This window comes from Eptesicus fuscus, chromosome 13, assembly GCF_027574615.1.
Source record: "Eptesicus fuscus isolate TK198812 chromosome 13, DD_ASM_mEF_20220401, whole genome shotgun sequence".
Taxonomy (NCBI): Eukaryota; Metazoa; Chordata; class Mammalia; order Chiroptera; family Vespertilionidae; genus Eptesicus; species Eptesicus fuscus.
The window spans coordinates 47,110,112-47,133,169 of NC_072485.1; the positions used below are offsets into that span (position 1 = coordinate 47,110,112).

At 48.9% G+C, this 23,058-nt stretch overlaps 1 protein-coding gene across 5 annotated transcripts in view; it reads right to left on the bottom strand.

Moving 5' to 3' along the window:
- SCUBE2 (signal peptide, CUB domain and EGF like domain containing 2) overlaps positions 1-23,058 on the bottom strand; it is a 65,478-nt gene that overhangs the window by 29,139 nt on the left and 13,281 nt on the right. For 2 of the 5 annotated variants that reach the window (XM_054724744.1, XM_054724745.1), the window contains 12 exons: positions 22,129-22,263; positions 16,727-16,852; positions 13,862-13,978; positions 12,612-12,701; positions 10,906-11,022; positions 9,838-9,960; positions 7,038-7,154; positions 5,533-5,655; positions 5,000-5,116; positions 4,670-4,756; positions 2,840-2,944; positions 60-215 (listed from right to left, as the gene is read on the bottom strand). In XM_054724744.1, coding sequence (XP_054580719.1) covers positions 60-215; positions 2,840-2,944; positions 4,670-4,756; positions 5,000-5,116; positions 5,533-5,655; positions 7,038-7,154; positions 9,838-9,960; positions 10,906-11,022; positions 12,612-12,701; positions 13,862-13,978; positions 16,727-16,852; positions 22,129-22,263 — 1,413 coding nt within the window. The remainder of the gene's footprint in view (positions 1-59; positions 216-2,839; positions 2,945-4,669; positions 4,757-4,999; positions 5,117-5,532; positions 5,656-7,037; positions 7,155-9,837; positions 9,961-10,905; positions 11,023-12,611; positions 12,702-13,861; positions 13,979-16,726; positions 16,853-22,128; positions 22,264-23,058) is intronic. The other 3 variants (XM_054724746.1, XM_054724747.1, XM_054724748.1) reach the window with 3 other exon arrangements.

A 23,058-nucleotide genomic window follows, 5' to 3' on the forward strand; every position in this document is an offset into this window, starting at 1 on the left:
CAAAGGAATAAGGAGCAAGCTGTGAGGAGCCTGGCACCGCGGCCTGTTTTCAAACCAACCTGTCACCTCCTTTTGGTTAGTTTCAAGCTCAAACTCAACCGTGACAAACACTTCCTTAGTGGCGCTCGGTCGGCCTGGGGCGCCCGGGACCCGCCTGCGGAAGCCGCATGTGAGGTGTGCGTAGCGGAAGCTCTCTGTTACTGAGCTGCGCTTCTCTGTATGAAGAAACAAAATCATCGGGAGCCAAATTCCGGCAAAGCGCTCAGTCGAACATTCGCTAGAGCTCAGTAAACATTTCATTAAAACCACTCTCGAGGGACTAAGTGATTAACTCCAGATGCCACGACGTTGAAAGCCCTCAGCTGGCAGCACGATGACATTTTGATGTGGAAGAGTCAGCATCGCCTCCTAGATAACTTAACGACTGAGCCCTTGAACATGATTCTCATGGATAGATGCGGGATGTTTTCGGCTGACCAGCCACGCACGTGGCAGGCAGGAACCAGGGTCGCCTTGCACTCCGGACCTCACCGTTGGTTTCCTTAAAGCTGGACTGGGATGTGCCAAGAAGGGGCGGAGGCTTCAAGTAAGGAATGAGCACAGGAGTGGGAAGCAGGGAACCGACTCCTGTTTTCAGGCAAACTGACCTTGAGGTTAATTCCAACCCAAAGGGGAAGCTGAGACGCACAGCAACAGTGACGTCTCATTGTGAAATAAGCAGGAGCCATGTATGGCACAAAGAATCAACAGAACCAGACAGTATCATGAAGGCATCTAGGGTGGGAACGAAAGTGTTGGGTAAAGCAGGGCTCTGCCCATCCCCGGGGCTGACTTTGGCTGTCATCGCCCTCCCCACCCCCACCCCATCCCCCCCGCCCGTGGCTTCCAGTGAATCTTTTAACGAATGATTGTTTTTTTATTTTTCTTATTTTTTTTAATATGTATTTTTTATTGATTTCAGAGAGGAAGAGAGAGGGGGAGAGAGATAGAACATCAGTGATGCTAGAGAATCATCGATCAGCTGCCTCCTGCATGCCCCACACTGGGGTCTGCAACCTGAGCATGTGCCCTGACTGGGAATTGCACAGTGACTTCCTGATCAATGTTCAACCACTGAGCCACAACGGCCAGCCGGGCTAACTAATGATTGTTAACCCGAATAAAAGAGCTGATCCAGGCATCATCCGCACAATTGAATTGTCTCTATTTTAAAATCTTGCTTTATTGAACATACGTATCATCTGTATCATATTCTTCTTTAACATTACAAGGGTGTTCAAAGTTCAACCGTTCACCAGGAGCCAACGAAAGAAAAAGGCCAATTCAATGTGCCCTCTATATATTTTCCCTAAGATCAATCGTACTTTTTCGGAAAGGTTAACTTTAAATCTCTAAGTAAACAGATGTTTATTTCCCCCTTTCAATTTTCCATGTCGATTTTTTTTTTAACTTTTTGTTTTGAAATAAGTTTAGAATTACAGGAAAGTTGCTAAGATAGCCCTGAGAGTTTTCATTCATTCTTCACCAAGGTTCCCCTGAAGTTAACTAACTTCTTCCATTAACATGTACATTTAGCCCTAGCTGGTTTGGCTCAGTGGATAGAGCATCGGCCTGCAGTTCCATTCTGGTCAAGGGCACATGCCCGGGTTGTGGGCTCAATCCCCAGTAGGGGGTGTGCAGGAGGCAGTCCGATCAATGATTCTCTCTCATCATTGATGTTTCTATCTCACGCTCCCTCTCCCTTCCTCTCTGATATCAATAAAAATATATTTAAAAAAATTTTAAACAAACATGTACATTTATAAAAACTAAGAAACATTAGTACAACACCATTAGGTAATCTAAAAAACAAATCTGTTTTTCAATAATGTTTTTTCCTTCTAATCTAAAAGTATAAATGCCCACTGTGGAGAATTTGGAAAATGCAGAAGATAATAAAAATGAAATCACCCATCACCCTCCCACCCAAATATAACCAGTACAAATGAAATGCTGAGGGGTTTTTCTACCTACCCTCTTCTTTTTGTTTACACAATCTGGGTTGTATTAGATATACACAGTGTTACTCCCCCATTTCCATCTTACAACAAGAACATTTTCCTATGTCATTAAATATTCTTTGGAACATATAATTAATAGCTGCATAATCTTCCCTTAAATGGAGGTACCAAAACTTATCTTGCTTAGGTACTTAAAAAAAAGGCAGTCCAAAGTGACTACAGTGAGCTGTATGTTTGTTTGTTTGCATGATTTACTTGAGGGTAGATTGGAGAAAGAAACCTCCCTAACACTTGAATTCTGATTTTGTACCCTCTAAAATTATTTTTACGAAACAATCCTGGAAATGTGAGCTGTGGGAGAAGAGGGGGGGTTGGGTCCTGCTCTTCTCAATAAGGCCAGTTGGATAGTATTTGCTCTGCTGAAGCCTCCAGAAACCAGATCCAGCAGGAAAGCTGGATATCACATCCTTGTTCATCATAGATTATCCTCTCTGAGCCAAACCTCTTTTCACTTCTTTGGCTTATAATTCAAGCAAACTCGAGGATCTGGAAAATTTAACCCAATATGATCACAGAGTGCTAATGCATCTGAGATCCCTTATCGATCCCTGTGAACTCACAGGTTTCCCCAGAGCTCCCCCAACCTGTACCTCGCAAAGGAGGCGCCGAAGTCTAACCCCAGAACTACACGGGATGCTAGGCTAGGCTCCTCTTGCTCCTGTGCAGAGAGTCCTTAGAGATTCTGGATTGTTGGACCCCATCTGAAGGGCTCGAGCTTATTACGGGCCCCTTCCCCAACATGCAGGCAGGCTCCCTGCACTGGCCACCTGATTCCATACCTGGTTGTGCTGGTCGCAGACCCTCGGGAAACAGCTCAGCCTTTTTCAAACTACACTTGCCTTCATTTAGCTTAAAGGTTACACTTGTCCTGATGGTGGCGACATCTTCAGAAAGAAACAAGTGAGAGAGGTTACCTTCAGAGGCAAAGGAATGGAAACACCAGCTGGGTAATGGAGAGCTACCTATTGGCTGGGTCCCACCGCACGCGGCATACCCTGAGCTCCTCTCTTCCCATGAGCCCAAGAAAGGTTTGGATCTTGAGGCGCCCTTCACCTGGGACTGACAGATGATGGGCAACTCTCTGTCACCAGGAGCCTCCTCAGAACTACCACTCGTCCATCTGAGATGAATAAGGTGCTCAAATATAACCAAGGGAGAGCCCAAAACAACCTCAACAGTGAGATTTTTTAAAAAGGAGTTCATCGTTTGTGCTTTCCCAAGAAAGAAGACCAAAATCCCCTAGTTCAAAAAGTTGGACAAGGCTGCTGGAGAACACGGGGAAGGGCAGATTCTCCTAAATGAGGCTGCTCTGGGAGGGCAGGGCTGGGGCCACCAGCCCACACTGAATGCACTCACTAATCGTGGCTCGGATTTTCAGGATCCGGAGGCCCTCACTTTGAGAGCCTCGTGTGCAGAATTCTCCTCTCCTCCCATGGTCAGTCCTAACCACATGCTAGGAGCCAATGGCCAGGATTCAAACTCTAACTCTTCAATTTGTGATGAGAACGTAATCTCCCTGGTTCTCAGTTTTCTCATCTATAAAATAGACATAATTATGGGACCTACATTACCAGGCTGTTGTGAGGATTAAATGAGATAATGCAAAAAAAAAAAAAATGTTTAGCCTACTATTTGATACAGAGAAAGAATTGTGAATTATTTGCTTGCCCATCCTTGGAGTGGCCTAAATCTCCAAGTGACCATCACTGAGGGGTTTGGTGAAACACACCATGATGTCTACTCTGGCTGGTCCAAACGTTAGGCAAGAAGAATGGGAAAGGAGAAAGCTTAAGATTTTGGATGCAGATGGCCTGGTCAAAACCCTGCCTCCGCTATTTCCTATCTGAGCCACTCTGGGTACGTTATCTCACCTCTCTGAACCTCAGTTCTTCATCTGGTTAATGAGAATAATAGTAAAATTGCCCTAGAGGGCTGTGATGTGGATTAAATCAGCTAACACGTGTAATACAGTGGCTGGCATATTTTAACTATTTGATCAGTAGATGCGAGCTGTTAGTATCCTGCTTTGGGCTTTTAGCTTTGCTCGTATATATAATACGGACATCAAGAACCATTTCTTCATTCAGATGCTCTCATGACACCATCTCAGAGATGTCTAAATCTGGGAAGATGAAGCTGCCTAAAAGCTTTAAATTTCATTCTTTTGTTTTGACAAAGCAAAAAGGGTTTGGGGTCCTTTCTCTGGACAGAATTCTTGATCCCCCCTGTCATACCCATGTCTATCTCCACCAATGCCACGTGCCCCAGGCACACTTTTCCACTGGGCCTTTGGGGTGCTCTAGGGTAGGGGAGTTTGGGAGACCTGAGCCTCCTGGTCCCAGAGCTCTGCAGGCCTCTGCCCAATATGATGACCCACCAGGGCTGAACACGGAGCCGCCCACCACACAGTGGACACAGTAAGTGTCTGTCACACGGTATGTCAGAGTGCAGGCACCAAGGCTACAGGCAAGAGCATCCTGTAACATGCTCACGGCCTCGAGGAGACAAAGAGAAAAGAAAACAAAGCCAACACCCAGGAACAGCACCCCAGAATGCAGCCCACTGAACACAGTGAGGCCCCAGAGAGGACACGCAGATTCGGTAATTACCCCCGAAAGCAGAGTCATTTGATTTTTGCTGTTTGTTCCTGAGAGGAGGGGAAGTGCCGCAGGTGACAGAGTAGGCCTCTTGCAGTCCTGACAGACAGAATGTGGATGGTCAACATGTAAACAAGGCACAGTCTCTCCTGAGAGCTGCTAAAATCACCCCCACCCCACCCCCACTCCACACAGACCCCTAGACAAACACCTAGCATGTGGGGGTCTCAAAACATCGGCCTCCAGTGATTGGGGTGGGAGGGAACCCTTGGAGGGCAGCTAACACCTCAAGGCCAGGAAGGCCTGGCTCTGGCATGAGGACCTGCCCCCGGGACCACTCACCTGAAGAGAGGTGAATGCCAGAGTGACATCTGAGGAAGCACCTGTCTCCTCCGCCACTCTTACCGCAGTGCAGGGACACTTGGGGTGACACACTAGTGGGCAGGGCCCCCTTCACTTCTAGGCAGGACAAAATACAGACACTCACAGAAACAGAAGGACACTTCCAGGTGTGACGAGGACGGCTGGGTCCCATGCAGCAAAGGCCCAAGAAAAGAAGGTAGAGCTGACCCCCAGCATAGAACACAAGACACCGGGCACTGTTTCCCACCAAGGGACAGGAGCTACTTGTATGCTATTTTTTTTTTTTTTCATGCAGAAAAGCAACCAGAAAAACAGAAGCGAGTATAACCCTACGCCAGAAGCACAGAAGGCAACACCAAAGAGCCTGCAAAGTATCTCCTGTTTTTGAACTCTTTAAGGAGTGGCTGCTACAGCTGAGGGGAAAACAATTCCGGGGAGGGACCGTCAGCGGCACTCCGAGTGCAGCTGGCCGGTGGGAGCCCGCTGGCTGTCTGAGCCACGGTGCCCCTTACCCACACAGTCTTTTTTATTCCAGTGGAGCTTGTATGCAGAGTGGCACTGGCATTCGTAGCTGCCCACTGTGTTCACGCAGACCTGCTGACAGCCTCCGTTGTTGATGCTGCACTCGTTGGTGTCTGGGGAACAAAACACAGCAGCTCCTGTCACAGCAGCCCATCACTGACCCGCTGGCACCATCCTTCCTTGGAGGAAGGAGCAGGAGGGGAGTCACATGGTTGAAACTCACTAAACAAACGGCGAGTGCCGACTGCCTTTAGGATGTGTACTTGGCACCAACTGACTCCACTCTCCACTCCCTGGATTTCCTGGCATGAGCCTCGTCAGAACAGTCTCAAGTTCCATTCTTTACCAAACCATTCCCTGATTAGGGACCCTCGGAAAGAGTCACACCCTATTTTCAGATGCCCAAACTCAGATGCCTCACAGGCTTCCAAATTAAAACGCCACCATCCCCCTGAGCTACATTCCAAGGGAGACAGACAACCAAGACTCCCTGACAGTTCGTGGAGCTGAAGTATAGAGAAGGAAAATGAGCTGCACTGATCTCCATCAACCTGAGACTGAGTTCAAGTCAGAGGAGGCTCTAACCAAAACCCAGACACACATCCGGATTCAAGGAACATGCCCGTGGGGTTTCTTGATGGACTAGAAGAGAAGGCTTTTAGTTGCGCCAAGAATGTATTGAAAAGAAGAGAGATAACACTGTCCATAGCAAATCGCTACTCTCCATTCTCCTTAAGCATAGGATGCAAACATTGAGCAGGAAGTAGTTAGGCCAGTGGCTCCCAAATCCTCAGACCCTCAGAATCACCTTGGCAGCCCCAGATATTCTGAGTCAGATTCTGAATCTGTGTTCTCAAAGACTGCTGAATGAACCTGCTGACCAGGGGCGCGGAGTGGGAGTCATTTGGTGCCAAATCTGATCTATGCCATATTGTCTCCTTGACCATAAGGGCAAATGACATCGGGACCTGTTGCTACATGGGCACAGAGCAGAGAGATAGTCAGTGGTCCAGCTTCCAGCTCAAAGACCTGCTTAAAGAGCAGCTCAAAGGGCTTGATCAGGCTCTGCAGTCCATTCCTATATACTACAAAGCTGTGGAACTGTTGGTGGCCTGCAGAGCGACTTTACTATCTGCTGGGAAATTCCAAATGGTTAGGGTATCAGCTCCTGAGAGATTCTCCATTCTCTGAATACAACCATATCAATGAATTCAATAAAGAATTCACAGCTGAAGAGCTTAGCTCTTCTGCTTCATATCATATTTGAAGTGTTAAAGGGATAAATGGGGGGGGGGGGGCGGGGAAGGGCGGGAGGTGTCCATTAGCAGATGCTTCCCTTGAGTCGATGGATTCAATGCCACTGCACAGGGACTGGAATGTCCCATTCACCCCCCAATGTAGGAAAATTGGCCCTCATCTGGGGACACTTTAGAAGTAAGCCCTGTTCCTCTACTGGCCCAGTCTCTGACTTCAAAGATGCTGGCATTCTGCTCACCTCCACAGTGGGTAAAGCCATAGAGGGTGTACCCTTTGTTGCAGGCGCATGTGAATGTGCCAGGGTGGTTGATGCAGCTGTGGTCACAGGTCCTGTCCAAAGAGCATTCATCCACATCTGTAATTGTAAAGGGAGAGGGCACCTGAAACCAACTCTCAGGGATGGGTGGCGAGAACACATTTATAATCTACCAGTTACTGGGGAAAACAACACAAACCGAATAAAACATTACCTAGGAGTTCTCCCACTCACTTGTGTTTTTTTTTTTGAAAAAGTGTTGAGCAGCCCACAATAAGTATACTCCCTGCCAGGACCCTTCTTTCCAAATTCTGTTGCAAATTGCATTGCCTGTGAGCTCAGTTGCTCCCTCTCACCCATGCTTATTCACAGGGCTGACTAATTTAAAATATTTAAATGAAGCCAAATGAGATAACATACCTAAAAAGGGTTTGTAAACGGTAAGGTGCAGCCTATGCATTCTTATTGTTGTACTAGAGGCCCAGTGCACCACATTCGTGCACTGGGAATGGGGGGGGAGTGCGGAGTCCCTCAGCCTGGCCTGTGCCCTCTCGCAGTCCAGGACCCCAGGGAGTGGGCCTAAGCTGGCAGATGGACATCCCCCAGAGGGGTCCTTAGTGCTGTTGTGGAGAGGGTCCCACCACTGCCATTGTGCTCCCCACCTGTGAGCCTGGCTTCTGGCTAAGTGGCACTACCCCTGTGGGGGGGGGGGGGGGGGAATGACCACCAGGGGGCAGCTCCTGCATTGAGCGTCTGCCCCCTGGTGGTCAGTGCGCATCATAGAGACCGGTCTTTCCACCGTTCAGTCGATTTGCATATTAGCCTTTTATTATATAGGATTACTAAACAGCAGTAGTAATTCCACAAGCTAGGGCAAATTGAAAGAACACACTTGTGTTGGAGATTACTCTGGTTCCTCTTTTTCTGATCTTCCCAGAAGGAGTCTTCTGGCCACGGAAGGCCAGTTGATCCTGGGTTTTAATGCCCCCTGCACTAAAAGAATACATTAACGCTAACGTCCTCAGTAATTTCCTTATTGCAGACACTGAAATTTGGTGCTTAAGCTCCAAGCTGGTTCCTCTTGGCCAATCCCTTGGCTTTGTTCCTCCTCCCATCCTGGTTCAGTGGAGGCATCCCTGGCTTCAGCTGAGGTCCTGAAAACTAGCCTCCAGACTGCATTTGTCACCACTTCTTTCCTGGTCTGGTCCTCACATCTTCCCTGTAGACTAGAATTTCAGAGCTCACTTCCTCAGCTCTTTGGAGCGCTTTGACAGAGTTACGACTTGTGTCTCCAAATGGATAAACCAGGACCAGTGCAGAACTCGGTGGGAGCCAAGTAGACCATTGCTAGACCTCTTTCCAACACCAGATGTGCCACGAGAAACTACATTAATAAAAACACAAACATTTGGAAGGGCTAGAAGAATAAAAAAATGAAATAAAAAGGGCAAATTCTTGCAACACCTCTTCTTCCCTAGCTTTTCCCAGAAATCTTGGCAATTTCTTCAGTAAATTTGTTCTGTGCAAATATTTGTTCTACCAAGACTGATCAGTGAAAAATGAGAAAAAGTCTGTTTCTTCCCATGTAATTGATGTCACTCTATGAATTCTGTTATTAACATCAGCCAGTTGTAGAGAAAGCAGACTCTTCCAGTAGCTGACTTTGGCTGCTCATGACGGGCTTTCGCTTTGCCAAGAATAATGAGATCACTTTTCTAATTCCTTTTTAATGTGTTTACACAGCTTAAACAGTATTTCTTGCTCTATACGTTATGAAACATTATGTAGAACAGCAAATTTGCTTTCCAAACCAAATGGATGAAAACCACACAGTTATGGTCTAGAATGAACCCAATGAATTTAAAGGGGACAACGATGCTTACATTGCCTAAGAAGAAAAATCCAAGAAAGAAACCTAATTCACACCCTAAGGTTAAAAAAAAAGTAAGGTTACATCTTTGGTATCTGAAGTGAAGTCAGAGATCATATTCTGATTTTTATTTAAAATTCTGGGATTTCTAACAAAATTAAGTTAGGCCATTCTTATTTCCAGAAATGGAACAGGAATAAATGATAGCAGATCTTTTTGGAGAGCTTCTTCCTGAAAATATAAACGGTGTCCCCTGCCCCAAAGAGCTTACCACCACCCCAAACAGTTATAAATCAATAACTGTCACCCAGAGAAGTTCCTTGCTGCACCCCTTACGTGGGAGGGATACATCTGAGAAGGGGTCAGCCCTCCTGCCCAAGGACCCACCATCCTCTCCTCCACTCAATCCCCTCCCTTCCTCTCCCCAAGCACCAAAGGCTACAAACAAGGCCTACAAGGAAGAGACCAACTAGTTCATGACCTTGATTATGGGTTAACCCCAAGATTATGAGGTGGGAAAAGGCATGTTAACTAAATCTACACATTTTGCCATCAAATTTTGTTATAAAATCCATAACATTAAAAGAAACTTTAAAAAAAGGGAAATTTTTCATAATCTCAACACCCTAATACAACCATTTGCATTCTGTGATCCAATGCATCTCTAGCATCAGATTAGACCTCTGCTCTAATCACACCATGTAGGTTCTCTGAAGTATTCTCTAATCATTCACAGATTAATTTCCAAAATACATCAGTGATTTCATTCTACCTACAGTGAGGCACAGGTTGGAGGTGGGATTAATGACTCGGTTGAGAAGCCCAGCGAGCCAGTCTCTGCCAGGGCGGGGTCTCATTTTCTCTACTCCAACCAAGGGGCACAGCACAGCACAGCTATGTTTCAGCACATACCTTGGCAAGACTTCTCATCTGTTAATAATTTAAATCCCTTTTTGCAGCTGCAATCAAAACTGCCCACGGTGTTTTTGCAGAAATGATCGCAACCTCCATTGCGGGTCTGGCACTCATCAATATCTGTAACAGGCAAGCATCGGCAAATCAGACAGCAATACCTGCCTCGTTTTCCACAAGTCCCTGAAGTACTATTTGTGTGTGCTTCATGATTCTCTGAAACAAAAACAGACCCATAGAAGCACTTAAGCATGTTCGCTGATGTTTTCAATCTTACATGTGTTTTTTGGTCTGGCTTAACCAATTGTGAAAGACAAGAACCTAGTCCCCTTGAGAACTGTGACTTACACTGCCCTTGACCAGCATTAGGAAACAATCGATGGGAAAGAATGGTGATGTCCTGTTGTATTCTCATCCTTGCCCTGCTCTCTCAAGATAAGGTGGCTCCCTTTGGTATACTTTCCACTCCAGTTTAATCATTAAAGTTATAAGGAAATAGAACATTTGTTTTGGCAAATTACACAACAATCAAATAGCCTTAATGCTTTTAAATGATTTCTGATACTCAAATAAATCTTATCTGTTCTAAGTTTCATCTGGTAACTGGTTACCTACTGTTTATCATGTTGAAGAACTAAGCCTTTGTAGTCTTGCCCATGAAATACTAGTAGGTCATTAGGGTCTCTACTTATCAGTAAAAGTTAAAGGTACAGTTATTAATTAAGTTCTCTGGATAACAATCTTGGCTGTTATTTACATAATCTCTAGGCTGTTATTTATGATAGGTTGATAGTATCTCCTACAAATGTTCCCTTGAACTTCTGCCTTTGTCTAATAAGGCCATGGCCTGAAATGGATTGTGTGATACACGTAGAAGCTGACCTTCTCAACAGTTAGTGTAATTAAGATGGTCCTAATTAAGCTCACTCAATTATAACCTTCTCCTAGCCAGGGAAGAATGGCTTGCATCAATATGAATCATAAGCAAGTCTGGAGTCACTCCAGGAGGAGTGAGGGGAAGAGCTGCCTTTTCCCCACACATTAGCAGCACGGAGCGGCACAGGCTACCTTTACAGGTCTTCCCATCCAACTGGAGAGTGAACCCAACGGGACAGCTGCAATGAACACCGGTCGAGGTATCCTTACAGGTGCGATCGCAGCCTCCATTGTTGACAGCACACGTTTCTGACAAGGAGGTAAGAAAAAGGCAGTTAGCTTCCTAAAGAAGCGCTAATACAGGTGAGAGGAAGAAGATATTAGTGCAGTACTAATATTTAACAAAGTTGCCCGGCTGATGTGACTCAGTGGTTGAGCATTGACCTATGAACCAGGAGGTCATGTTCAATTCCTGGTAAGGGCACATGCCAGGTTGCAGGCTCAATGCCCAGTGTGGGGTATCCAGAAGCAGCTGATCAATGATTCTCTCTCATCATTGATGCTTCTATCTCTCTCTCCCTCTCTCTTCCTCTCTGAAATCAATAAAAATATATATTTTTTAAATTATTGCCCCTGGCAAATGGGGTGAAGAAATGTGAGTTAGGAAACAAGGACATGATGTATCTCTTTTATCTCTTTATAAGCCTCGTAGTGCTAATTAAGTCTTTTTAAATAAATATATAAATATATATATATATAAATATATATATATATATTATTGATTTCAGAGAGATAGGGAGAGGGAGAGAGAGATAGAAACATCAATAATGAGAGAGAATCACTGACTGGCTGTCTCCTGCATGCCCCCTACTGGGTATCGAGCCTGCAACCTGGGCATGTGCCCTTGACCATAATCGAACCTGGGACCCTTCAGTCCGAAGGCCAATGCTCTATCCACTGAGCCAAACCGGCTAGGGCACTAATTAAGTTTTTAAAGCTTTTATATTATTCATATGTAATGTACTATTTTGATTTAGGGCAATCAAACACAATCATTTTAATAGGGCAGAAGAGAGCTCAGAAACGTCACCTGCCTGGCGCCCAATGGCTGCTCAGTACCTTACCTGACGGCTAAATCGAAAGATAGGCTTTATTCAAGTCAAGCCCAGCTTCCTCCAGAATAAAAATGTGTGAGAGGGTCTGTCTGACGCCATGCTCACAGCCACCACCTCTGTTTGTGCTGTCATCTCCCGCTGCACCGTGGGACCTGCTGCAGACCCTCCCCTGCCCCGCAGCCCAGGGCCACTCTCTCCATTCCTCTCTCCTGACATTAACATGGGCGGCAGTCAGAAGAGGAGATGCAGAGGACAAAAATAACAGACATAGCAGCATGCTACGAAAGGGGCTGTCCGACACGCCTCTCTGCTCACAGTTGCCGAGAAGGATGGGAACTGACATTCTGAGTAACCGCATGTTACTGCGCAGCCACTAGGTCTCAGGCATTGGACTCTGGGCACTTGTGCATATTATTATCTTAACTGAGCTTCCTGACAACCCTACGAGGTAGGTCTTAGTACATGTTTTGTAAAGAAAGACTGAAGGGAGGCGAGGCTCAGGGCAGTGTACCCAGGGGTCACAGTTCGTTGGGGCAGTGCTAGGACACTAACCCAGTTATTCTGATGGCTGGGCTGGTGCTCTTCCCACAATACCAGGGTCTCGGGTGATGACTAAACAGCTGTGGGTGAAGATCAGATACCCCCTGGCTTGACAGGAGCTGCTGACCCCGGTCCAGCTGGTCTGAGGGCACATGGGTCCCAGGTTCAGGCCCGATGTGGTAAATTGGGAGGGAAATGGACAATGAGAGTGGTCATGGAGAGAGGGTGAGGAGTCTTGCCTACCCATGAGCAGCCGCCGTTTCACCCGTTTATCCCCGTCCACCACTGATGTGGCGTTGTTCTCCATCACCTCCAGGGCAGTGTCCTCTCGCTCTATAAGAAATGAGTCAGATTATCCATCCCCTGTACAACCACTTCCGCTGAAATCCCAGACATGAGAACAATGTGAGAAATGTGCCTGTTCACTCGATAATAATGTGTTGTAACGAGGCTCTGTGGGAAACGCAGCACGCTAAGAGCATGCAGAGCCTTGGTGAATAATAAGGAAAAGATTTCTGAAGCCTATTGCACTGACCAAAGAGACACTAGGGAATGCAAGCTTCAGATTCACGCCAAGGCCCTTAGCCCAGCCAAGGACACGCCATGCAAGACAGGGCAGGCGTCCCACCAGGCATATGCAGTCCTGGCTCCCGCAGACCATAGAGGCCACTGTGCTGTCACTGCAGCTTCAGCCTGGTATCGCCCCAGCCCCTTGGGATGTGTTGTCCAGTATCTTCAGGAGAAGCCTCGTCCAGGAGAGGTGAAAGGGCTTCCCAAGGTCGCACATGGAGAGAGGGGCCCCATTCCCTAGTATCACTCCCACTGCCACGTGTGAAGCAGCACAGGACCCATTTGGGGCCAAATGCATTGCAAACATCTGCATCTGGTGCTAAACACCATTAATAATTGGTTAGGGTGAGAGTTAGGGTGAGGGTGAGAGTGAGGGTGAGGGTTAGGGTGAGGGTGAGGGTTAGGGTGAGGGGTAGGGTGAGGGTGAGGGTGAGGGTGAGGCTGAGGGTGAGGGTGAGGGTTAGGGTGAGGGTGAGGGTTAGGGTGAGGGTGAGGGTTAGAGTGAGTTAGGGTTAGGGTGAAGGTGAGGGTGAGGATTAGAGTGAGTTAGGGGTAGGGTGAGGGTTAGGGTGAAGGTGAGAGTGAGGGTGAGAGTTAGAGTTAGTTAGAGTTAGGGGTAGGGTGAGGGTGAGAGTGAGGGTGAGGGTGAGGGTGAGGGTTAGGGTGAGGGTTAGGGTGAGGGTGAGGGTTAGGGATAGGGTGAGGGTGAGGGTGAGGGCTAGGGGTAGGGGTAGGGTGAGGGTTAGGGATAGGGTGAGGGTTAGGGTTAGAGTTAGTTAGGGTTAGGGGTAGGGTGAGGGTTAGGGTTAGAGTTAATTATGGTTAGGGGTAGGGTGAGGGTCAGGGTTAGGGTTAGAGTTCGTTAGGGCTAGGGAAGGGCAGGCTGGGATAGACCCTCACCCAGTATGGGGGTCACCACTCACCAAGGCAGCTCCTCCCATCTGGGTGCATCATGTACTGTGGATGGCAGCTACACTCTGGACCTTCAGCTGTGTCCTCACAGGAGTGCTGGCACCCACCGTTTCCATGGTTACAAGTCACTGAGAGGAAAATGAATCGATACATAAAGCACTGGAATTTCCGCAATCAGGGCTGTGTTTGCTCCAGAGAACTCTGATTCTCATTCAGTCAGTACGTGAGCATGACAGGGAGATGTGTTGCATGACAAGAGAGAGTACGTGCCAGGCACTGTGCATGAAAGAGACAGCCTGACGCAGACCTTGTCTCTGTCTAGGCGAACAGGTAGTCACAGTATGAAATGGAGAAATGCTGAATGACAGGTCTGTGCAAAATTATATAGCAGGTGGAGATGGGTGGGGTGGGTGGGGATTTTCACCGTTTAAGGGAAATTATTCCAAAATATTGAGACTGCTGCTTTGCTCTGTCAGGGGAAGTTTGCATGCACGTGCACGGGGCTCTGAGAGGTGCACCAACACTCTACGTCTGGAACAGATAATATTTAATTTGTACGTATGTGTTCAAATCGGATTCCATCTGGATTAGTTAGGAAGGGGGGGTAAGCAGAGGAAAGGATGATTCCTTGCACATAATTAATGCAATATTAATCAGTAGTTACACAGACTCTGGATGAATGCATTGATGACAAGCCAAAAAAAAAAAAAAAGAAGAAGAAGCAGCAGCCGCCACTGTCCTTTCATCAAACCGAACAGTGGTTACCTCTAACAAAGGAAACAGGAGGGGGAAGGTTATATTTTCTTTACACGTTTTGGACTGTTTGAATTCTTTTTTTTTTTTTAATATATTTTATTGATTTTTCACAGAGAGGAAGGGAGAGGGATAGAGAGCCAGAAACATCGATGAGAGAGAGACATCGACCAGCTGCCTCCTGCACACCCCCCACCGGGGGACGTGCCCGCAACCAATGTACATGCCCTTGACCGGAATCGAACCTGGGACCTTCCAGTCCGCAGACCGACGCTCTATCCACTGAGCCAAACCGGTTTTGGCTGTTTGAATTCTTACATAAGCATTTGCGATTTTTCTAACTTAAGAGAACGGAATGCCTATTTGTGATGTGAGAGATTGTTCTGTGATCATAGCCATGTCAGTATTGTGTTGTGCATGTGAACAACTAAGTAGGGAAATGAAAAAAGTGAAACAGCTGGTGATGTGGCAAAATTCTGGATCTTTTATAATTATAATATTATTTGAGCAGTGGCATCTTAAAGACATTTTGAACTTTTAAAAAATAAGCTTTCAGAGATTCTCCTGGCCCCTGGGGAAACTGTGGCCGGCTGAGGGTCCCCCGCACAGGTCCTGTGAGGCCTGGGTCCTCCTTTGCAGACACCTGGAGCCAGGACAGGTGCTCTTCGCTCGGCCCAGCCATGGACACCCCGGGACAGCCTCACTGCAGGCCCCCTCGCCCCCCAGAGCCTGTCAGAACTCGTCTGTGATGGTGACCCAGCCCTGGGTCGCAGGCTTCCAGGCTGCACGGCTTTGTGATGGGGACAGTGGAAAGAAGTCTCTCACCAGCAAAACTGTCTCATCTCAAATCATTATATTGTGCACCTGAAACTTATATAATATTTTATTTTAAAAAATACAAAAATAAAAAGGAATGCAGGGGCTTTAAAAAAACACAAAACAACTGTCTCCTCACCTCTTAACCACTGCAGTCTACTCACTGTAAACTACCCTGCCTAGCAAACTGCAGGAACTTCTAGAAGGGCATGGCTTTGGGCAGAGTTCCTAAAGGGACCCCGCCGTGTTTCCTCTGGCCTAAATGGTGGCTGAGGAACACCTTGAATGGACAGTTGTTTCCTGCCATCCATCAGAGCTTTATTACTGTATTTCGCCATCGTGTGGCAGCTGTGTCTGGACTGTGCACACCATTTACTGATCCATTAATTTAAACGATGTGGATTGAGCACAGCCTGTGGTAGACACCAGGAGAAGACTGAGAGGCAAAAGTAAGACAAGGTCCTGACTTGGAGGGACTCATAGTTGGGTAGACACACATAAATACACAATTTAACCCAGAGGGTCAAACCCTATGCATGAGTCTGCTGTGGGAGGCCACAGGGAGGATTCAGAGGCAGGAGAGCATGGCGACTAAGAGTGCAAGCCCTAGAGGTAGGCGGACCCACACTTGAATCCTAATTTTTTCACTCATTCCCCGTGTGACCTTGTCGCTTTACCTTCTCCACAATTTTCTCAACTAAAGAATGAGAATAATGTTTAGCTCCTAGGATGGTGACGGTAAGAATTAAATGGGACGTGATACATCTTCGGGCGAGACTTTGCGCATAGTAAATGCCCCCCGCCCCAAAGGTAGCCACGACCCTTGTCATGATTAGACGTTAGGCAGGATATTAAAGCTGAGCGAGAGTTCACCAAGCCCAGAGGGAGGAGTGCTGGGAAAAGGCTTGTGGGCATGAGAGAATATGGGCTGTTCTCTGAAAGGCAAGGAGAGGCGGACACGGCGTCTCAGAGAAGCAGGGACCAGGTAGCAACGAACTGTGATTCCCAGAGGAGTAAGTTTGATTTTATCCAGTGGGAACGGGGATACGCAGCCCCCAACAGTCACACTCCTTACTCCTGAATTTCATTTCCTTCTGATTGGTTCCATAAAAAAGCACCACTTCCCTTCCCTGTGGGGGCTACCCTTGCACAGTGAGTCCTCAGTGGAGGTCAGTGTCTCAGGCCTGCTGCCTTCCCTGCTGCTGCGGTGCCGTGAGGAGGCATTTCTGATGCTGGGCTGCCGATGACAGGTGACAACGTTGGGGCGGGATGGTGTCCAGCCCGGGTGTGCGCCAGTCTATACTTACAGACGCAGTCTCTCTGGTTCTTGGCCAGCTCAAAGCCAGGCCTGCATTCGCAGGCGACGCTGCCCTTGGGAGCCTCTTTGCAGATGTGACCACAGCCGTGGTTCTTATTCATGCAGCTCAGACCCTCTGCAAAACACAGCAGCACGGGAGCAGCGGTGAGCCGCAGGCCTGCCTGCCTAGGTCTCCAGCAGCCCCCTGCTTTCAAAGAATATGTCATTAAAATCAAGGCAGGTCAATTAACAGAGACATGAAAAATGTCTTATGCCACCCAAGAGATAAGACGTCTCAATTCCCCAAAAAGAAAACTCCCGCCCGTGTGGACTGAGTCTGCTGACCCCAGGAACTGGTTACCAATGCTGGTCAGAGACGCAGAGGGAAGAGGAGAGTGTCCCCAGGAAAACCTGCGGAGAGACTGAAGAAGAGTCCCCGTATTTTCACATCCTTTTGAAGACGATTTTCAGGAAATTCCAACCCTCCTCTCTACCCCCACCAAATCCACGCTAGGGAGGTGACTGTGACCACCATGTTCTGGCACCACCACATGGACATCTGTCCAGGGGCCTCTCTGTTGTGACCACCTTAGTTAGTCCCTGCCTCTCCCCCACCCCTCAGCAGGCTTGAGGCACAAGCTTCGAACAGTGTCATACAACAACATGACAACGAAGAGAACAGAGAGAGGCCTCCTACATGTGGTTTGCCTTGGCTGCGGTATAATTCTTTCAGGTCGGGTATATTATAAGTTTCATTAGGCCCAATCTTGTGGAAACGGTGGCGGGAAGGGGGACAGGTGGTTATTGTCCCGGGTGGTCAGACATACATGGAAATGATAGGGCCATAGCAAAGTGTACTCCCTGTGGTTGGCAGCATGGTGCTGAGAAACTGACGCCTGCCGGCACTCCAGAGGAACTATTACCATACCCAAGAGCAGTGGTCGGCAAACTCCTCCGTCAACAGAGCCAAAGACCAACAGTACAACGATTGAAATTTCTTTTGAGAGCCAATTTTTTTAAACTTACACTTCTTCTAACGCCACTTCTTCAAAATAGACTCGCCCAGGCCGTGGTATTTTGTGGAAGAGCCACCCTCAAAGGGCCAAAAAGCCGCATGTGGCTCGCGAGCCGCAGTTTGCCGACCACGGCCCAAGAGCATTCTCCCAACACCGGCTCAGTTCGTGGTGCATTATTAAGTACGCACTCACGTGGTGCTTCTTCAAGTCTGTGCCACGCAACTCTAAAACATCTTTGCGAGCAGGGATTTTGTTCTCATTGGCTCTCCACTAACAAGATACTTTCTAATCCTGGAAGTAGCACTCTTTTAAATATAAGTACAAAAGGTTTCCATCCCACTTCTCTAGGATCCCACACTGTTCTGTATTGTGCCCCAAAAACCTTAGCCCCTGGGTTCTAATGAAGTCAGGTCATCCCTCTCCAATTCTACCGCAGAGCATCGACCTACGCTTCCCTGGAATAAATGTTTAATACAAACAGATGCCATTCCTATTCCAAAAGGCAGCGCAGCAGTTAATCCATCCCACAGTCTCCTAAAGCCACCTTGGTATTTTTGTTGTTGTTTGTTTTTTTTTTTATATATTTTATTGATTTTTTAACAGAGAGGAAGGGAGAGGGACAGAGAGTTAAAAACATTGATGAGAGAGAAACATCGATCAGCTGCCTCTTGCACACCCCCCCACTGGGGATGTGCCCGCAACCAAGGTACATGCCCCTTGACCAGAATCGAACCTGGGACCCCTGAGTCCGCAGGCTGATGCTCTATCCACTGAGCCAAACCGGTTAGGGCCCACCTTGGTTTTTATCTGCCGGTTACGAGCTGTTGGAACGCCAGCACTCTGTCAGCTGCCAGTTGCTGGGACTCATGTGCCCAGGCCAGGGGCTGCTGACAACTGACACAGAGAGGCTGGCACTGGGTCGCTGGAAGGCTCTTTGCTCCGGCTGGTGATTTTCTCCCGGTGCCAAGAGCGGCCTGCGGGAGCAGTGTCCTGCCTGCCTAGGAAGGCACGGCAAGCATGACGCGTGTCCCTGGGTCGGCAGAGCCTCGGAAATGACAGGCGCCAGGAGCACTTAGACCCGTGGTCGGCAAACTGCGGCTCACCAGCCACATGCGGCTCTTTGGCCCCTTGAGTGTGGCTCTTCCACAAAATACCACGGCCTGGGCGAGTCTATTTTGAAGAAGTGGCGTTAGAAGAAGTTTAAGTTTAAAAAATTTGGCTCTCAAAAGAAATTTCAATCGTTGTAAACTGTTGATATTTGGCTCTGCGGACTAATGAGTTTGCCGACCACTGCTCTCGGGGTACAGGGAACGGTGCCCGAGAAAAGGCGGCAGTGACACCTGCAAAGGACGCTCCCCAAACGGGTCAGCTGCTTCTTGGGCTTCTTCTCTTTCAAGTCCGCTTACAAGTCTGTTAAGACATTTTCGAAGTGACCTTTACAAAAAAAAATACTTCATAAGCACTGTGTGCCAGACGCCACATCAGTTGCCCTCTGATGTCCTATCGTATCAAGCTGGAGCTACACTTACCAGGAGATCATTGGAGCTTTCAATGGCTCTCGAGATGCTGGGGGCTTTTCGAGGGGTGGCCCGGAGCTTTTCAGAGCAGCCTGACTCAGAACAAGCACACGGCTGGGGAGGCAGGTGGGGCTGGCCCGCACCAGGAGGCCCAGCCACCCGCTGGCTCCCCCAGAAACGGGCCTGGCAGTCGAGTTAGGGTTGTCTGTTCCCCGGGAGGGAAACAGCTCAGAAACATTGGAAATGCCCATTCTGCCGGTCCCCAGGCTCAGGCTCTCAATGGAGAATACTTCTGGAAGCCGAATAAAAATATGCCTTGCCAACAGGGCGAGAAACATTCCACAAAGAGGGGTGCAGGCCCCGCTGAGAACACAGCCCCTTCCCCGCGACCCTGACACCTCCCCACTCCTCTGAAGGGGCAGCGACACCAACATCTAAAAACAGCTCCGAGCAGACAAAACAAAAGAGGGCCTGAGCACCCATGAATAGAGACAAAGGCAGGCCGGGGCGCCGTCTCTCTCCAGCCCACCCCCATTACATGGGTGAGAACACACAGTCTCTCTGGCAGAGCTTCGGAGTCTCTGAGAATTAAATCCATCGCCTGAGCTTCCCCTCAGAATCAGCTATTAGGATCCCCTAATAGATTGAAGAACATTCAGTGAATAATTACGGAAAACAACAGCAACACTAGAAAAAGCTCGCTTGCAGGGTTACCTTCTTTTCACCACTTTTCGAGTATCAACTGTGGGTTTTAAAGTCTGTTTTAATACCGTGTCTAAGGGCTTAATGTGCGTGTCAAGGAGGAAATCCTAAAGGAGCGCCATTTAGAGCTTATTCTATTTGAAGAGTTAAACCGCAGGGTGGAAGGGGTGCCGCCACAGAGCGCTATAACCTGTTGGCTCACACTGACGTGCATTTGCCAAGCCATCGGGGTGAAACACAACAGAAAATCACAGCGCGCTTCCAGACCACAACTCAAATTCTTGGATTTTGGTTTTAGTTCCAGACAAATACGTTCATTTTAAGTACTCTTCGGGGGTTCCAAGAATGTCTGCATTACAGAAAACTTAGAAAACACAGATTGTGGAGAGGAACTGCTTTAGTGTTGACTTCTGTGAGAGGAGCCAGTGTCTGGAATCAGCCTGGAGGGCTTGCCCGAGGGGAAAGAGGGGCCACGGCTCTGGAAGCTCCAGGGTTCAGGATGCGTGGCCTTGTGAGCGGGTGGGACCCACAGAGGGAAGGGGGGCTGTTCAAGCAATGGCTTGACCTATAGGTGCCCATCTCCCGCCCAGAGTGACTTCTCAGGAAGCAGCTTTTGTTTTGTTTTGTTAATCCTCACCCGAGGATATTTTTCCATGGACTTTTAGGGAGAGTGCAAGGGAGAGGGGGAAAGACAGAGAGAAACATCGATGCGAGAGAAACACAACCACTGGCTGCCTCCCACCCGAGCCCCGACCAGGGCCCAGGCTGGGGAGAAGCCTGCAACCAAGGCACGTGCCCTTGACCGGAATCGAACCCAGGACCCTTTGGTCTGCAGGCCGGCGCTCGATCCACTGAGCCAAACCGACTAGGGCTCAGGAAGCAGCTCTGAGCAACCAAAGGGGAGATGCTCTGAGACCAGATCACGTATGCTGCTGGCATCTTAATTCTTCCAGACACAGAGCTCACCTAAGAGTCCAGAGGGACCCGCAGGAAAATGAAAGCCAACCGCCACTCCATCCAGCCTGCATGAGACAGAGAGCTGCGGGCTTAGGGGCAGAGCGTGAAAACCCTGCTCAAACACTGCCGGGGACCCAGCGGGTGGTGAGAGCCATCAAGCCCTGGCCGGGCTTCACACCCAAACAGACTTTCCAGTCAGCTATAAGGACGGAGCCATCCTGCTTAGAAAATGAGGCAAAAGTCATCTTCCCCAAAGAAACCCCTGAAAAGTCGCTGAAACCACGATTAAAATAATAAACCTACAAATCTGTGTGTAAACAATGAGAGACCTGAGAATGGCCTCATTCTTAAGTTATTAAAAAGGAGCCAATCGTCTAATATTTAGGGCACTTCCTTTGGAAGCAGGCACAGGCAACCCTGGGAGAAGAAAGGCAGCCGCCCATATGTGGTTGTACGGCTTGAGAAAAAGCAGAGCAGAATTCAACGCCCATCATTGGGTTCAGAGTGGCTGACTGGCCACAGGCACTCAACCCTCCGCCCTCCCAAGAGTCCACTGAACTAAGAGAGGAACAAAACAAGGTATCAACTCAAAGCAGAGAGAATAAAAAGAAGGCCATCAAAGGAGTTTTCTGCAGACGTATGGAGGAATAGTAAGTGGTGGCATGGGTGAAGGAATCGGCAGCACAGAGAGCCCAAGTCTGGGGGGACGGGGGACGTGGGGGGGGGTGTCCCCCTGCCCCCTGGAGCCTCAGAGGCTCAGAGTTAAAAAATGCAAAACACAGGGAAGGCCAGGCCTAGCCGGGGGCTGCACACGGGCAAAGGGGGCAAAGCCCGGGAAGGCCCCAGCCCTTCCCCACCCGCCCCGGGCAGGGAGCAGGCTCGCACTTGGTGCTGTGGTTTGCGGCACGTTTTCTGAAAAACTTGGCAGAGTGTCCATTTCCCCTGAGACATCTAGTCCTGTTTGAAATGTGCTCTTTTGAAAGATTAGAATCAGAGACTGTGACGTGTGAAGAGACCTCAGAGCTCAGCCACTTGTTTTGCCAGGGGAAGGAGGAGAAGCTAGGGTAACCTGCCCACGGTTACCCAGCAGCAGAGCCTGCAAGTCCTCGGCCTCCAGACTTTCTTGGGCCCAAGCTTCCCTTCTCAAGCCACTGAGGGTGGGGGAGTCTCAGGCGTGGCCCGCCCCCTCCCCAGGCCCGCCCCCAGCGGGGCACAGGTACCTTCGGAGCGGTGAATGCACGTGTGCTGGTTGTCGCTCAGGAAGAAGCCCTCCTTGCAGCGGCACTCGTAGCTCCCCAGGGCGTTGAGGCAGGTGTGCTGGCAGCCGCCGTTGTTGTCCAGGCACTCGTCCACGTCTGGAGGGGAGAAGGCTTAGCTCCGCTTTGGTGACTGTTTCCGCGCCCCACCCAGCCCAGCAGCTCAGGGATTCCTACTGAGCCGAGAGAAGGTCCCTCTTCCCATCCCTGCGCCACAGAAGCTCTAAGAATTGAAGCCAGCGGGACCCCCAGATGATTAACCAACCCTCACGGGTCTGGGGCTCACTTAAGAAAAGGCCCTCCGTGTGCACACAAGAGAACCAATTCAGTAAATACTGATTGAACACCCTCTCTTTCCACAGCACGGTGCTCGGTGGAGGCAGTAAAACATGCGGTAAAGGAGTGAGATCAAATGCCTTCCCTCCGGGAGCACATCCCTCTGAGGGAAAGAGACAAATGTTCAAGCAATCCTGAGAGATGGTCAAAGGTGGCACCGAGGAAAGAGAGGTCGCGTGTGGTTGCGGGTGTCAGGGTGGGTTTTGTGGAGAAGCTGGTGAAGGAGGATGGGCCCTGCAGGATTTCTTCCATGACAAACCAGGAGAAGGGGTTCTAGGCAGAAGAAGGAGCATGAGAAGCAGCCGGAAGGCTGGGGAGCATGGGCTCTGTTCAAGTAACGGCGGGTCACCCCCCTGGGCTGGAGCATGGGTACAAGCAGGGAAGCTACAGGAGAGAGCTGGGAAGTAGATTCGGGGTCACGCTGCAAAGGACCTTGAATAACAAGCAAAGGAGGTCCTACATTGTTTGGGAGGCCGTTGGGACCCACGGGAGCAGGGTGACAGACCCCCATGTTGGGAAGAACGAGGCAGCCCAGCCGCTGAGGGAAGGACACAGGGA